At 37.6% G+C, this 14,167-nt stretch overlaps 1 protein-coding gene across 1 annotated transcript in view; it reads right to left on the bottom strand.

Annotated features, from left to right (window-relative positions):
* Positions 1-14,167, bottom strand: part of SMC6 (Structural maintenance of chromosomes 6) — a 655,684-nt gene that overhangs the window by 599,560 nt on the left and 41,957 nt on the right. The window contains exon 2 of the mRNA XM_090377619.1: positions 5,114-5,231. Within this exon, the coding sequence (XP_090233745.1) occupies positions 5,114-5,231 (118 nt within the window). The remainder of the gene's footprint in view (positions 1-5,113; positions 5,232-14,167) is intronic.

Genomic DNA, 14,167 nt, shown 5'->3' with positions numbered 1-14,167 from the left:
CGTGCAGCTCTGCAGTAAATATGCTGCATTCAGAGGGAATCTGCTCCGATGCTATCTTTTAGTGCTGTCTCTAAAGACAGCAGCAGATCCCACATATGATTCCGCCTTCGAGCCGTCTGTGTAGACTGGCGCGAAGTCAGAATGTTCAGCTCGGTGTGCTGAAAAAAGCTGCAGGTAGACAGACGATGGAGTGTCCGACTTTCCCCAATTTCTAAGGGACAAGTCACATGCCGGGTCATGAGCATTCCAGGGTGGAAGGGGTTGCTTTGGTGTTTGGGCAACCTTGTCTACCTTTATATTAAGTTCTTTGAGTAGCTCTTGGACACGAATACCAAAAGGACGATTGGCAGTCTTACGGGTGTTGTACAAATTTTCCCATCGTGGCTCAAAAACGGTTAGCCACGTAGGGTGGTCTGGCACGTGTGCGTGTGTGTGTGTGCATGCATGCACACATCAGTGACTCTCATCAACCGGTGCAATACCACTACTTTGCTTATTGGAGGCTTGAAATGGTGAAACCCATGTTTAGTCTCTAGAGCAAAGTTTCCAGCATCTCCCCCCCCCCATACTTCTCCTTCACCCATGCATGATACCAAATACTATAGGTTTTGATACCTTTCGTGTTTGGGGTTTTCATAAAAAAAAAACATATACAGGCTGGCCTCGATTAACGCGATTAATTCGTCCCGCGAGCGCATCGTGCAAAACGGAAATGCGTTAATCAAATATAATAATCAATTGGAAAAATTATAATTGGACCTTGACCTTCTGGAATGTCCAAAAAAAATTTTAAAAATACCTTTTAAATAACTTTTTAACTGTATACAATGTAAAAGACAATGAAAATAATTATGGAATTAAATGTTTATTGCATAAAACAGCGGTTCCCAAACTGTGCGCCGCGGAATATTTAAAATTTTCGAGGGAAACACAGCGATACTCGACATCTGTCGGACACCGCACGAACTACTAGCTCAAGGTAGTTCACAGTTTCGACATTTCTTATTAAGTTGTTTGGACCTAACTACTAAACGGAACTGTTAGGTATTTCTTTTGGTCAGGGTGCGCCTTGAAAAAATTACTGAGACACTAAGGGGGCCGTGAACCGAGAAAGTTTGGGAACCTCAGACATAAAATACACAATGAAAAAATGACTGTTGCGGAAATATCTGAAGAGTGTTGACTTTCTTTTTTCATCAATCAATTTCCGATAGCCGACAACAATCTTCTCTGGGCCCTGGCGAAATAAATATCGCAAAGAACCTCAAACCTTTTGTTTGAGGTTCTATGCAATACGAAAGATTTCATCTAATTCTTTTACCGTTATCTCCTTCACGGTAATATTTTCATCCAGCTCATTTAAAAATTTGAATTTTTATGCAAGTGTGCATTGACTTTATTAGCAGGAGACAAACAAGTAACACGTCTTCTTCCGATGGCTGATGGAACACACCGAGGCGGGCAAGCAGGCAAACTTTTGTTTATTGACCGTACGACTCGCGGTAAGCTTAACGCATGATTCAAATCTTTTTCAACTGTCGCATAAAAAAAAAAAAAAAAAAAAAGATCGCATTAACTGGAAATTTGCATCGTGTAAAGTGGTATAATTTTTCAAATAGCATTAACTGAAAATCGCGTTAATCGAACTCGCGTTATGCGAGGCCTGGCTGTATATACATTTTATGTATTATAGTTAAAAGTCATTATCTGGCTGTTTCATTGTCTGTCTATGCAGCCAGTTGCAAGATAGGCGAGTAATTGCATATAAATTATTCATACAAATTACATACGCAAATACATATATATTACTGATAAAAATAATAGGATATGATCACATTACTGAATGACTAAGCAAGCAAGAAAAAGTATTAAATTATTAAACTGAGTTATGGATCTGGGGAACTGCTAGCTACAGCAGAAATACCCTGCAACCATAATGAAATATAGACAAATGTACATTTTCAGTGTATTGGATAGGGGTGCTGACCTGTCAAGTGTAATTACTATGGAAAAAATTGAGAAAGCCAGCTGGGTAAAAGCAGATAACCTGAAATTAAATTAGATTAACATAAAAATAATAATGATAACAATGATGGTACCCAAAAGCAGTGGGTCCTAGGGCTTTAACTACTCTTCAAGGGGTCTGCAGCCAAATTTGTAGGAGCCGCCACAATAAGCAGGGTCTCTGTTTCTGTTATGATGTATACGTACTATATAATATCGGTGTAAATACACCATAGTTTACCCATAAATTTAAAAAATAAGTAGTGTAGCGGCATCATTTGATTATATCTACTTATGTAGTTAAATTTATGGGTAAACTATGGTGTATTGTTGTTGTTGGTATGTTGTTTAATGGCACAGGGGGCTGTGCCATTAAACAACATACTGTGTTGTTTAATGGCATAGAATAGAAGCAGACACAATAAGGCCATATTGTGTCTGACTCTATTTAGTACTGCAGTTGAAATATTAAAATTTGTTAAATAATCGTGTCTGCTTCAAGAATGCATAAAACTCAGCTAGATTTGCATTGTCTCCAATCAGATGAAATAATGTTAAAGGTTATTCAAGATGTGAAAGAGAAGTGAAATTGTGTTTTGAACATCAAATTTAGTAGAATATGTTTCACCGTAAGTATAGTCTGACAATATGTACAAATAGGTGGATCTTCCCCCATGAGCAAATAAATGTAGGTTAGATGCATGTGCCCAATACATGTCCTAGCCAGGATCACCTCCTCTTGCCTATTTGATCTCATGCTTGATGCCCACAACTGAGGTTCCTGTTTGAATTGCAGTGCTTATTTCTGCCCTGAGCCTGCCAAATCTGCAACCATTGTTCTTCGCACACATTTTTTATAACTGATTTGTAGTCCGTATACGGCACTTGATAGCAAGGAGAACATGCAGTGGTCGGATGTTTAGTGGCTTGATCTGCATGTTCATTTCCTTTGATGCCTGCATAACCTGGTAACCAACAGAAAGTGAATGATTGGTTAGCAGCACGTAACACAATTATCTGAGATATGATTTGCTTCAAGACAGGGTGGATTGGCTTGGATGAATTTTTTAATGCTGTTATTGCACTTAAAGAGTCAATAGATCATTGTTTGCTTACAGGACATATCAGTTACGTGATCTAGCGCTATCTTTATCGCAAAAAAGTTCGGCAGTATAGACACTGCATTCCTTTGGAAAGGACGATGGCATATTTACACCGATATTATATAGTTAATTTCAACCCATAACGTATTATGCCTTATGCATTTAGTTTTCAAAATATTATCATTATCTTCACCATTTGGCATCTCATATTGGGGATTTAACTTTGCAACCATGATGGCATGTCTGCATTATCAAGGTAGCTGCCTGCCCACCGATGAGTGAGCCAACAAATTCTGAAACTCATCTGGGTGGTGGTGCCCACTGAGAATAAATAACAGTAGTCTCCTCTACTAGAGAAGCATTATTTATTTGAAGTAGTGCAATACCTGGTATCTCGTTGTGAAGGTAGCAACAATATGAGATATAATCAAACGATGCCATTACACTACTTATGTAGTTAAATTTAAGGGTAAACTATGGTGTATTTATACTGATATTATATAGTTAATTTCAACCCATAACATATTATGCCTTGTGCATTTAGTCTTCAAAAGATGTATATGTACAAAACACATACATCATGGCCAACCCGACAGAGACCAAAAGGAAGAAGAAGTAAAACTCAAACACAAATAAAAATAAGTATTAAATATAAAATAGAGTGAAAAGGCTAAAATAATGCCAATTAAATATTGTTAAAAAAAAAATGAATGAAAGTTTGAATTCAAAAAGACAAAATACAGTATGAAATTTAAACGAAGTAACTTTAGATTATGGAATAAAGTCAGGTTAATGCCAACTTACTGTGTGCTTGGACCAGAATTGGTGAAATTGCTGTGGTGATTACAAAGCAACATCGGAGACTCAAAGGTGAAAGCCAATAGTTCTTTGTACAATATATTTATATCACTTGAAGTAACCCCGAGCGAAGGGGGTAGAAGGTGTGAAATCATCAAAGTGAACCGCAACTGTGTGATGGGGAAGTAAGCAATTAAACAGATGAGGCAAAGTGCCAGCAAAGGAAGAATCAATGAATTACAACAAGGTAGTGTAGAAAAGATACTAAACTTTGTTTGAGAAGAAAAAAGGAGCAATGGCAGAGGAATAGAAAAATCAAGATGCATTCCTCTGCTATCACAATATTGATATTGCTTCCCAATATAGAGATTCTATTCCTCTACATTGCTTCTTTTTTATTCGCAAAACAAAGTCTAGTGTCATTTTTATACTAGCTTGTTAGTCATTGATTCTCCCTTTTCTGCCACTTTGCCTCATCTGTTTATTATTATTAATAGCCATATAGTGCAAGGAAGCCAAAGGCTTATGCTGCACCAGGGGAAAAAAAAAATTCCCAAGTTACCCTGAGAGAGAGAGAGATAGTCAAAAGTAGAAGGGAATCACCAAGAAAGAGAAGAATGATGATATCCAGCTCAGGACCCTGGGTGTGCCAAGCCCATACTCACCAGATGTGAGCCCCTGTTTAATTGCTTACTTCCCCATCACACAGGTATGGTTCACTTACAGATGTAACACAAGAGTTCAAGTGCACATACACTTGAACTCTTGTGTTATGATTTGGCATTTTAATCTGGTACAGATAACTGATATAATCCACTACAGACTGATAAAATTTGAACCATCAGCATTTTGAATCAGCTGGTGCTCTGATCTGCTGTCATTTTGATCTGACAGTATTTTGTTTTAACTTTTGGTAGTTAGTTGCATTTCACTGAAAATGGCAAATGATCTGCCATCCTGAAATCTATCTTATTCAGGTTGGCAGAGTGAAATAAAAACACCCTCATCATCTAACCTGACAACCTTGCTAACACATACAACAAATTTGGCTTAGATTAAGCATAAAAGTAGCTGAAAGGGAAGTGGACAAAAATAAGGAAAATTCTCATTAACCTACTGGCTCTTCTGCTTTTCATTTTCAGAAAACAGACTAAAATATTGCAAATTGAGTTCAACTTTTAAACTATCATAACTCTCATTAAACTTACTTCCATTTCGTCCATGAACAAAATTGACGTTTGGTCCAAATTTAAACTGAAGGTTTCCATGACACATAAAATTTTTTAGTGAAACTGACTCAATTATTCCAACAGACAGACATTCATCCTAAAAACGATAAACATATTTTAAGACTTTTTTTTATATATATATTTAAATGAATGCAAGTAAATACAGTAAAATTCAATTCAAATGTTTCCCACTAAGGAGATTTAACAGTCAAAATGTTGAACTTTTTTTTAATCTTGTCAAAATATATATTTTTTCTTTTCTCTTTTAAAAAGGTTTCCACATAACAGGATCTCTTGGATAAAACATTTAAGCTTTTCCGGTAGTTAGCCAATTATCTAACTGGTATGCATCATAACTCCTTAACTATTTATGTCTGTGCCAGGGAGCAAATAAAAACTTTGTGCCCCAAAGCCTCACATAAATAAATATAAAAAAACTAACAATGATTAAATAATGAAATATTGCAAAACGTATGATGTGCTTGTTTGTTTTTCATATTTCAAAGTTAAAAGGATTATAATGCTAGGAGTTGGGTAAATAAATTTGATGAATTTGAGTTGTTAGTCAAAATATCAACAGCAGATATTGTTGAGATATCAGAGACATGGCGTCACACAGATATAAGGAATGCAGAAATTGAATTTGGGGAGTATAATGTGTACAGAAGAATAGACAGGACAGGAAGGGAGGAGGGGTTATGATAATAGTTAAGAAACACAAAATCCAAGAAAGTACAGCCAGTTGACGTGGGTGGACAAAGAAATGTTGAGTTAGTTTGGTGTGAAATAAGCACTAGGAAAGCGAAATTGAGAGTAGGAGTGTGTTATAGGCCTAATGACTCTGATGAGTACAATAAACAACTGTACAGAGAAATACAGTGGGCCAATAAATGAGTGTCTTATAATGGGGGATTTAAATTTCCCAGATATTGACTGGAATTTGTGGGTTGGTCGCTCACATACTAGCAAGGCTTTTTTGGATTTATTGGATGATCGTTTTCTACAGCAGCATGTTCGGGAGGCAACTAGAGGGAGTATTAAGAGCAGGAGCAATACCCTTGATCTGATTATCAGTAATGATTCTTCATGCATTCAGAATCTGCAGATAAAGGAACCACTTGAACCACTGATATCAAGTGGTTCAAGTGGATAGGTGGCAGTGATCACAGTGTGCTGACGTGGGATTTACTCAAAGAGGTAACTACCATTAGGGGTAAAGGGAAGGGTTTTTGCTTTCGTAAAGGTCACTAAAGTGATCTGAGACGGTATTTAAATTCTATACAGTAGAACCAACTGATGATGTTACCAACAGCAAATTAAAAATGGGAAGAATTGAAAGAATTAATCTTCGAAGCTACTAGGCTTTTCATAGCAACTAAAAAATAGTGTTCAAGTTTTAGGCCTAAGTGGATGTCAGGTGAACTAATGAGACATGAAGGCAGAGAAGAAAAATGCATGGGATACATATAAATTAACAGGTGATACGTAAGCCTATGATAGATATATGCTGGTCGATAACCAAGTTATAAATGAAGTTAGGCAGGTAAAGGCAGATTACCAGAAATCTTTGCCAAAGAATGCGAAGAAAAGCATCAAAGAGTTCTTTACTTATGTAAACTCTATAAGGAAGGGGATGAATCGGATTGGTCCACTTGATATCAGTGGTTCAAGTGTTGATGATCCTGCTCAGGTAGCTGACAAACTAAATGAGTATTTTCAATCTACATTTATACATGTGGAGTTATTCAAGGAGGGGAATGCCAGAGGTGAATTAAACTTTTGCAGTGAGCTAGATGATCTTGCAATAACTGAGAGGAGAGTGGAGGAAAAATTGTTGAAGATAAACGTAAGGAAGATACCTGGGGTGGATGGAATCTACACAGTTATATTAAAGGAGGCAGCAAAGGAAGTAAGCAAACCCTTAGCCATAATTATGAGAGCTTTCTTGGACACAGGGAATGTACTTACAGACTGGAGATGTGAAAATGTGACCCCCAATTCACAAATGAGGATCAAAGCACTAGTTAAACGAGGCACCAGTAAAATAAGAATTGCAGGATCATCAACAAGACTTCAGTTATAGCATGGGTTTGTTAAGAGAAAGTCTTGACTGACCAATTTCATTGGATCCTATGATGTGATCACAAAGGAACTGAATGTAAAGAATAATATTGCTATCCTATATTTGGACCTTAGAAAGGCTTTGGATACTGTTGCACATGGAACACTGCTGCACAAATTGGCACAATGTGGCATTACAGACAAACTGCTGCTATGGACAAAGGGATGGTTGAATGGGAGAAGACAGAGTGGTAATCAATGGACATTGCTCTTCGTGGACTAATGTTATTAGTGGAGTCTACAGTGTTCAGTGTTGGGTCCATTGTTGTTTTCTGTATTTATTAATGATACTGATGACGGTATATCAGACTTAAAATGTCCAAGTGTGCAGACAATATGAAGGTCGACAGAGTTGTTAATGACACTAATGACAGTATGCTTCTGCAACAGGATCTAGAAAACTGAACAGATGGGCTGAGAGGAAGCAACTGAAGTTTACATTGACAAACATTGACAAATGTAAAGTACAGTCAGTCCTCGTATAACACGTGTTTACACTACACGAATTCAATCATACATGATTTATAAATAGGGGAATGATATCTTATATAACACGAACCGAATTCGCTTATGCACGATTCGCCTTTGGGTTTACAAGAAATGGCAGTCGAACGCAGAATCACCCCAACCGAACACAATACGATAGGAATGAAGAGAAGATTCTGAAAATGTATTTATGTTTTTTATATCAGTGAAGGGGAAACACATTTTCCCATAATAACGTAAAAACCAACACAATTCCAGCTATCAGTATAAATGCAAATGCAATTAGATTGAGTTTACTACCAGTTTATAACATATTCCATTAGCAGAAACGCAACTGGAAATTGTTTTTATTCTTTTATGGTAATAACCCCCAGAAACATGCTTTAGTAAAATGTGAGGTGTTAATAGTGTACCTCTGCCTTTACGGTATTGTTTATTCAGTTGCTACACGTGCGCAGCTTTGTTTATGTGTATCAAGCATGCCTACTTGTTTTGTAATTGTGCTTAATTCCCTAAAAATGAGTAAAATACGTAAAAGGTGTGAAATGAAGCATCCTGGAAAAGGAAGACACTGCAGATTCAGGAGAAAAAGAAAAGGAGGCGGACTGAGTCAAAAATTCTCACCCGGAAAAATTTATGGTGGCCTCATACTATGGTTTATGGCCAAAATCACACCGGCCTCCGGCCCACCGGGGTTTCCCCGGTAAGGCTTATGGCCAGTCCACCTCTGTCGATAGAGAAAAAACAGGAAATTGTGAAACGCTTTGAGCGAAATGAAAGACCATGTGATATTCCACGTGCTACAGACCTAAATGAGGCAACGACGAGAATTACAAAGAATGCAGAGAAAATAAAAACAACTTTCATAGCAGGAACAACTCAAAGTGTAATTAAAATCCATTTGATTAAGACAAAGAATTGGAAGAGATGGAACGGCTGTCATCTGTTTGGATAGAAAAGCAAACAAAAAACAAGTTTCCTTACTATAGAAGCAAAAGCATTAGCAATATTTTATTACATAATAGTTTGGTAATGTTTTGGTTACAAATGTGTGTTCAATCTTGGGTGGTTGGCACCTAACACTATTTTTCCCATAGGACCTGTTATTTATATTGCACGATTTTGTATTGCACAAGGGTTTCTAGGAACACAACTATCGTACTATACGAGGACTGACTGTACTGCAAATGAGAGGCAGTAACCCCAGAGAAACGTGTCAACTGTGTGGTAGTACACTGACAGTGGCAGAGAATGAAAAGGACCTCAGGGTAATTGTGTAGGTAGATATGAAGTTTTCTGAGCAGTGCAGATGGTCTGAAAGAGTGATTCATGGCGTCTTGTCAATGATATACAGGAATTTTTCTAGCAGGGATAAGGAAGTGATTATATCCTTGTATAAGGCAATGGTCAAGCAACACCTTGAGTACTGTATACAGGTCTGGAGGCCTCATTTTAAGAAGGATATGGAGCTACTGGAACAAGTACAAAGAAGGGTAATAAGATTAGTGAATAGAACAAAGGGTTACTCTTATGAAGAAAGGTTTAAGTTTTGTAAATTGCAGTGTCTAGAGACTAGGCACCTGCGAGGTGATCTGATAGAGGTGTATAAAGCCTTGAACGTTTTGAGCATGCTTAATGTTGATGGGATTCTTCGTCTTTCTCAGAATAATCGCCTAAGAGGGCATAAATTCAAATTGAGGAAAGACAGTTGTAGGTTAGATGTATGGAAGTTTGTCTTTAGCCAGAGGGTGGTTGATTGCTGGAACAAATTTCCATCTGTTGTTGAGAAGTTGATAGCTTAAATAGGCAGAACTAGACAAACATTTGGAGCAAGTGGATGGGTGAAATGAGGTTTTTTTTTTTTTTTTTTTGGTTGATGCTATATAAGCTTGCCCTCTTGCTAATGTGCCTTTACTAATGCTAATGCTAAAATTGATTCTTATAATAGAACATATGATAATAGTGAAAGTGTGGTGCAACTTCCATTATAAAAATGACCTTTTAGAGAGATAAACAGCTTAGTTATATAGGGAAAATTAACTTCCAAGATCTTGGAACAAATTACTAAAAAAAAAAAAAAAAAAAAAAAGTGTTATTGGGTTCACATTATATTTTCATGATTACTTGTGTCATGTAATTACTTGTGCCAGCCTTTGATCCTCCTTTCTGAATTGGGGTCACATTTGCACATCTCCAGTCCATGGGTACCTCCCCCTGAGTCCAAGGAAGCTCTCATAATTATGGCTAAGGGTTTGCTTACTTCCTTTGCTGCCTCCTTTAATATAACTGGACAGATCCCATCCAGCCCAGGTGCCTTTCTTGTGTTTATCTTCAACAATTTCTCCTCCACTTTACTCTCAGTTATTACAAGATTATCTAGCTTACTGCCTGAGTTGAATACACCTCTGGCATTCCCCTCGCTGAATACCTCCTCATGTGTGAATGTCGATGCAAAATATTCAATTAGTTTGTTAGATACCCGAGCAGGATCATCAACAGTTTACCCATCGATATCAAGTGGACCAATCTGATTCATCCACTTCCTTCTAGAGTTTACATAAGTAAAGAACTCTTTGTTGTTTTTCTTTGCATCCCTTGCCAAAGATTTCTCGTAATCTGCCTTCGCCTGCCTAACCTCCTTTGTAACTTGGTTACAGATCAACTTGTATCTATCATAGGCTTCTGTGTCACGTGTTAATTTGTATGTATCCCATGCATTTTTCTTCTCTGCCATATGTCTCATAGTTCATCTGACATCTATTTAAGCCTAAACCTTGAACAAAATGTCTTAGTTGGTATGTAAAGCCTAGTAGCTTCCAAGATAAGTTCTTTGAATGCTTCGCATTTTGAGATTGCTGTTGGTAACATCATCAGTTGGTCCCACTGTATAGAATTTAAATACTGTCTCAGATCACCTTAGTGTTATTATTGTTATTATTTGGTTTTTAGGAGCATTAGCAACTAAGGCCATATTGCTCCAGGGATATGCGGTGGTCATTCTCTGACCTTTCCGCATTCTCCGTATTTGGTGGTGACGGGCTCGAACCCCGGTTTAATCAAGAAGCGTGTGCTACGCACTGCTGCTCCTTCCCACCTGGCTACGGAGGCGCATCACCTTAGTGACCTTTACGAAAGGAAAAACCCTTCCCTTTACCCCTAATGGTAGTTACCTCTTTGAGTAAATCCCACTTCAGCACATTTTGATCACTGCCACCTAGTGGTTCATTTATCTGCAGATTCATTATGCATGAAGAATCACTACTGATAATCAAATCAAGAGTATTACTCCCTCTAGTTGCCTCCCAAACATGCTGATGTAGAAAACAATCATCCAATAAATCCACAAAAGCCTTGCTAGTGTGTGAGTTACCAGTCCCCAAATTCCAGTCAATATCTGGGAAATTAAAATCCCCCATTATAAGATTCTCTGATTTACTGGCCCACTCTATTTCCCTGTACAGTTTCTTATTATACTCATCAGAGTCATTAGGCCTATAGTACACTCCTACTCTCAATTTTGATCTCCCAATGCTAATGTCAAACCAAACTGACTCGACACTGCACTGTCCAACGATGTCGACTGGCTTCACTTCCTTGGATTTTATGTATTTCTTAACTAATAGCATAACCCCTCCTCCCTTCCTATCCTGTCTATCCTTTCTGTAGACATTGTACTCCCCAAATTCCAGTTCTGCATTCCTTATATCTGTGTGACACCATGTCTCTGAAATCCCAACAATATCTGCCTCTGTTTTGAGCAATACCTCAAATTCATCAAATTTATTTACTAAACTCCTAACATTGGTGTACACGCAAGTATTCCTGCACCTGTTCTTTTTCTTAGCTACCCTAACACAACCCATGTGTTTACTTGTACCCCAATGATTCCCAGCAGTCTCCGAAATATCCTGCATCTTATTTTCCAGGCTGCTGCTCATTTCAATAGAAGCAGTGCAAGAATCACTTTCACCTCTGCCAGTAAACTGCTGTTAATCTATTATTCCTTGTATCCCCCCAATCTACAAGTTTTCCGACCCACCTAACACTGCCTCGATAGCATCAGCAAACATTCTGGCACCCTTTCTATTTAAATGTATCCCATCCCTGTAGAAGCAGTCTCTCCTGTTAACAAGTACAGACCAAGCTGAAAAAAATTCTATCCCTTGAGCCCTGCACAATCTTTCCAGGGCCGAATTGATCGACAGGGCTCTCATCATATACTCCCTCCTATCGTGTCTGGGCAGAATTGCAGACACTGCACACGCTTCTTGATTAGACCGGGGTTCAAGCCCATGACCACCAAATATGGAGGATGCGGAAAGGTCAGGGAATGACCACTGCATATCTCGGAGCAATATGGCCTTAGTTGCTAATGCTCCTAAAAACCAAATAATAAACAAACTTCGTGCATTGAGTATCTAGAAGACAAAAAACCCATTTGGTGGCAATAATCGCATTAGTATTTATTTAATTAAAGATGTAACTACTGTCGAGAACAAAGGAAGGAGATTTGCTTTCATAAAGCCAAGTAGAATGGTCTCAGACAGTTTTAAATTCTGTGCAGTGGCAGGGCCATTTTAAAAACTCTCGGATCCCCCTGGCAAATTTCCAAATGTGGCCCCTATTCAGCTTAAATTTTGTTTTAATTTTTTTCTGGGTCTCTCATAGTCACATTCCTAACCCTATGTAGTAAAAGAGCTACTAGAAACTTTTTGCAGCACTTTCGAAAATCCGTTTCATTTTAAGATATTATCTGATATAAATGATCAACAGGACACACAAAATACAAGTAAAATACTATATTGGTGAAGACCGATGGGTTATGACAAATAATAAAAGCCAGTATGGTTTTTATTATTTGTCAATAATGCTGATGCAGCAAATCTACATAATAAAATTTGCCGAACAATAAATCTGTCGACTGGCAGCAGACCTATAAGGCATCTGTGATGTCACTTTGCATGCGAGAAGCTTTGCACGAAGCATAGCAGACATTTAAAAATTATAATTATATATATATTATTAATTTATAATCATAAGGTGGCTCCGTAGCCAGGTGGGCAGGAGTTAGTAGTGCATAGTACACGCTTCTTGATTAGACCATGGTTCGGCCCATGACCGCCAAATACGGAGGATGCGGAAGGTCAGAGAATGACCACCGCATATCCCACCCCTGATAAAGGGTGAGGGTTGGCATCAGGAAGGGCATCCAGCTGTGCAAATTGCATGCCAGAACAATAATAATAATAAAAAACGCTGACCCCATATATAATGGGAAAAAACCGATGACAAAAAAAAATAATAATAATAATTTATAATCATACGCGAGAATTAAATTTGTTAATTATTTTTCTAAATACAATGGATTCTGGTTATTTGGGCCACTGGTTAATCAGGGCAGCCGTTTATTTGGAGAAAATCTTAAAAAACAGAAGCCAATCGAGAAAATAACCAGGGCTTACTCCACGTAATTGGGACAGCATGCCATTTAATCGGGGCAGGAGACCGCAGCACTGGAGATTACCCTACGATTGTCTCCAATGGCACCACGTGGTTCGGTCGAAATTCTGGAGGTCACAACCATAAAACAATTAGCAGTCACCTGTTTATTGGGCTTTTCTGTTAGTGAAATCTATTATAAACGGGCAGTAAACTCGATCTTACTGAATTTGCGATAATACTGACAGTAGAAATTCTGTGGGTTATTATGGGGAAATGTGTTTACACTTCCGTGAAATCTTCAATCATATAAAAAAATTAATTTTCAGATCTCTTCATTCCTATTTTTAAAGCTTTGTAACTCATTACTCCGTTCTCACTTGCGCGTATTGTGTTACTTGCAATTTGTGTGTGCCGTGTTCTTTGTTATTGATTGCTTATCTTTTTACTGTTTTAAATTTTAACCTCCAACCACAAATGTCATTGAACAGAAATGTGAACTAGTTCGTATGTACATATTACAGTACATATTAATTATTCTGATTATCACGTATATTCTTCCGATTTTCACGTATCATTTAATTTTTTAATTGGAAGGTAATAAAGGGTAAATTTGCGCTTAATATATCTTTGCTTTTATAGCCTATGGATAACATTCCTCCTATTTTCGCTAATTAGAATCGCTGTTTAATAGAATTAAAATTCAATTCACAAACGTGATCACAATGACCAGCCCTTACTGCACATCGTATAGTGAAAGGTAGTTTACTACGAGTTCGTCGTAACGTGATTTCACAGTACAGTGAACCAACTTTAAAGGAGGGTTACATTGTATTTTTAACTATTTACATGAAACTTCGGATAATTGGCGCAGCCACTTAATCGGGCCAAAATGCACTAGTCCCGATATGTCCCAAATAACCGGAATGGACTGTATTAATATGTTCAGCACTTTAAACTATTTAAAGAAAGCCAAAAACATTATTC

The sequence above is a fragment of the Mastigoproctus giganteus genome, chromosome 7, assembly GCF_048544385.1.
Source record: "Mastigoproctus giganteus isolate SK-2022 chromosome 7, ASM4854438v1, whole genome shotgun sequence".
Lineage (NCBI taxonomy): Eukaryota > Metazoa > Arthropoda > Arachnida > Uropygi > Thelyphonidae > Mastigoproctus > Mastigoproctus giganteus.
This window is presented reverse-complemented; position numbering and strand designations above follow the sequence as displayed.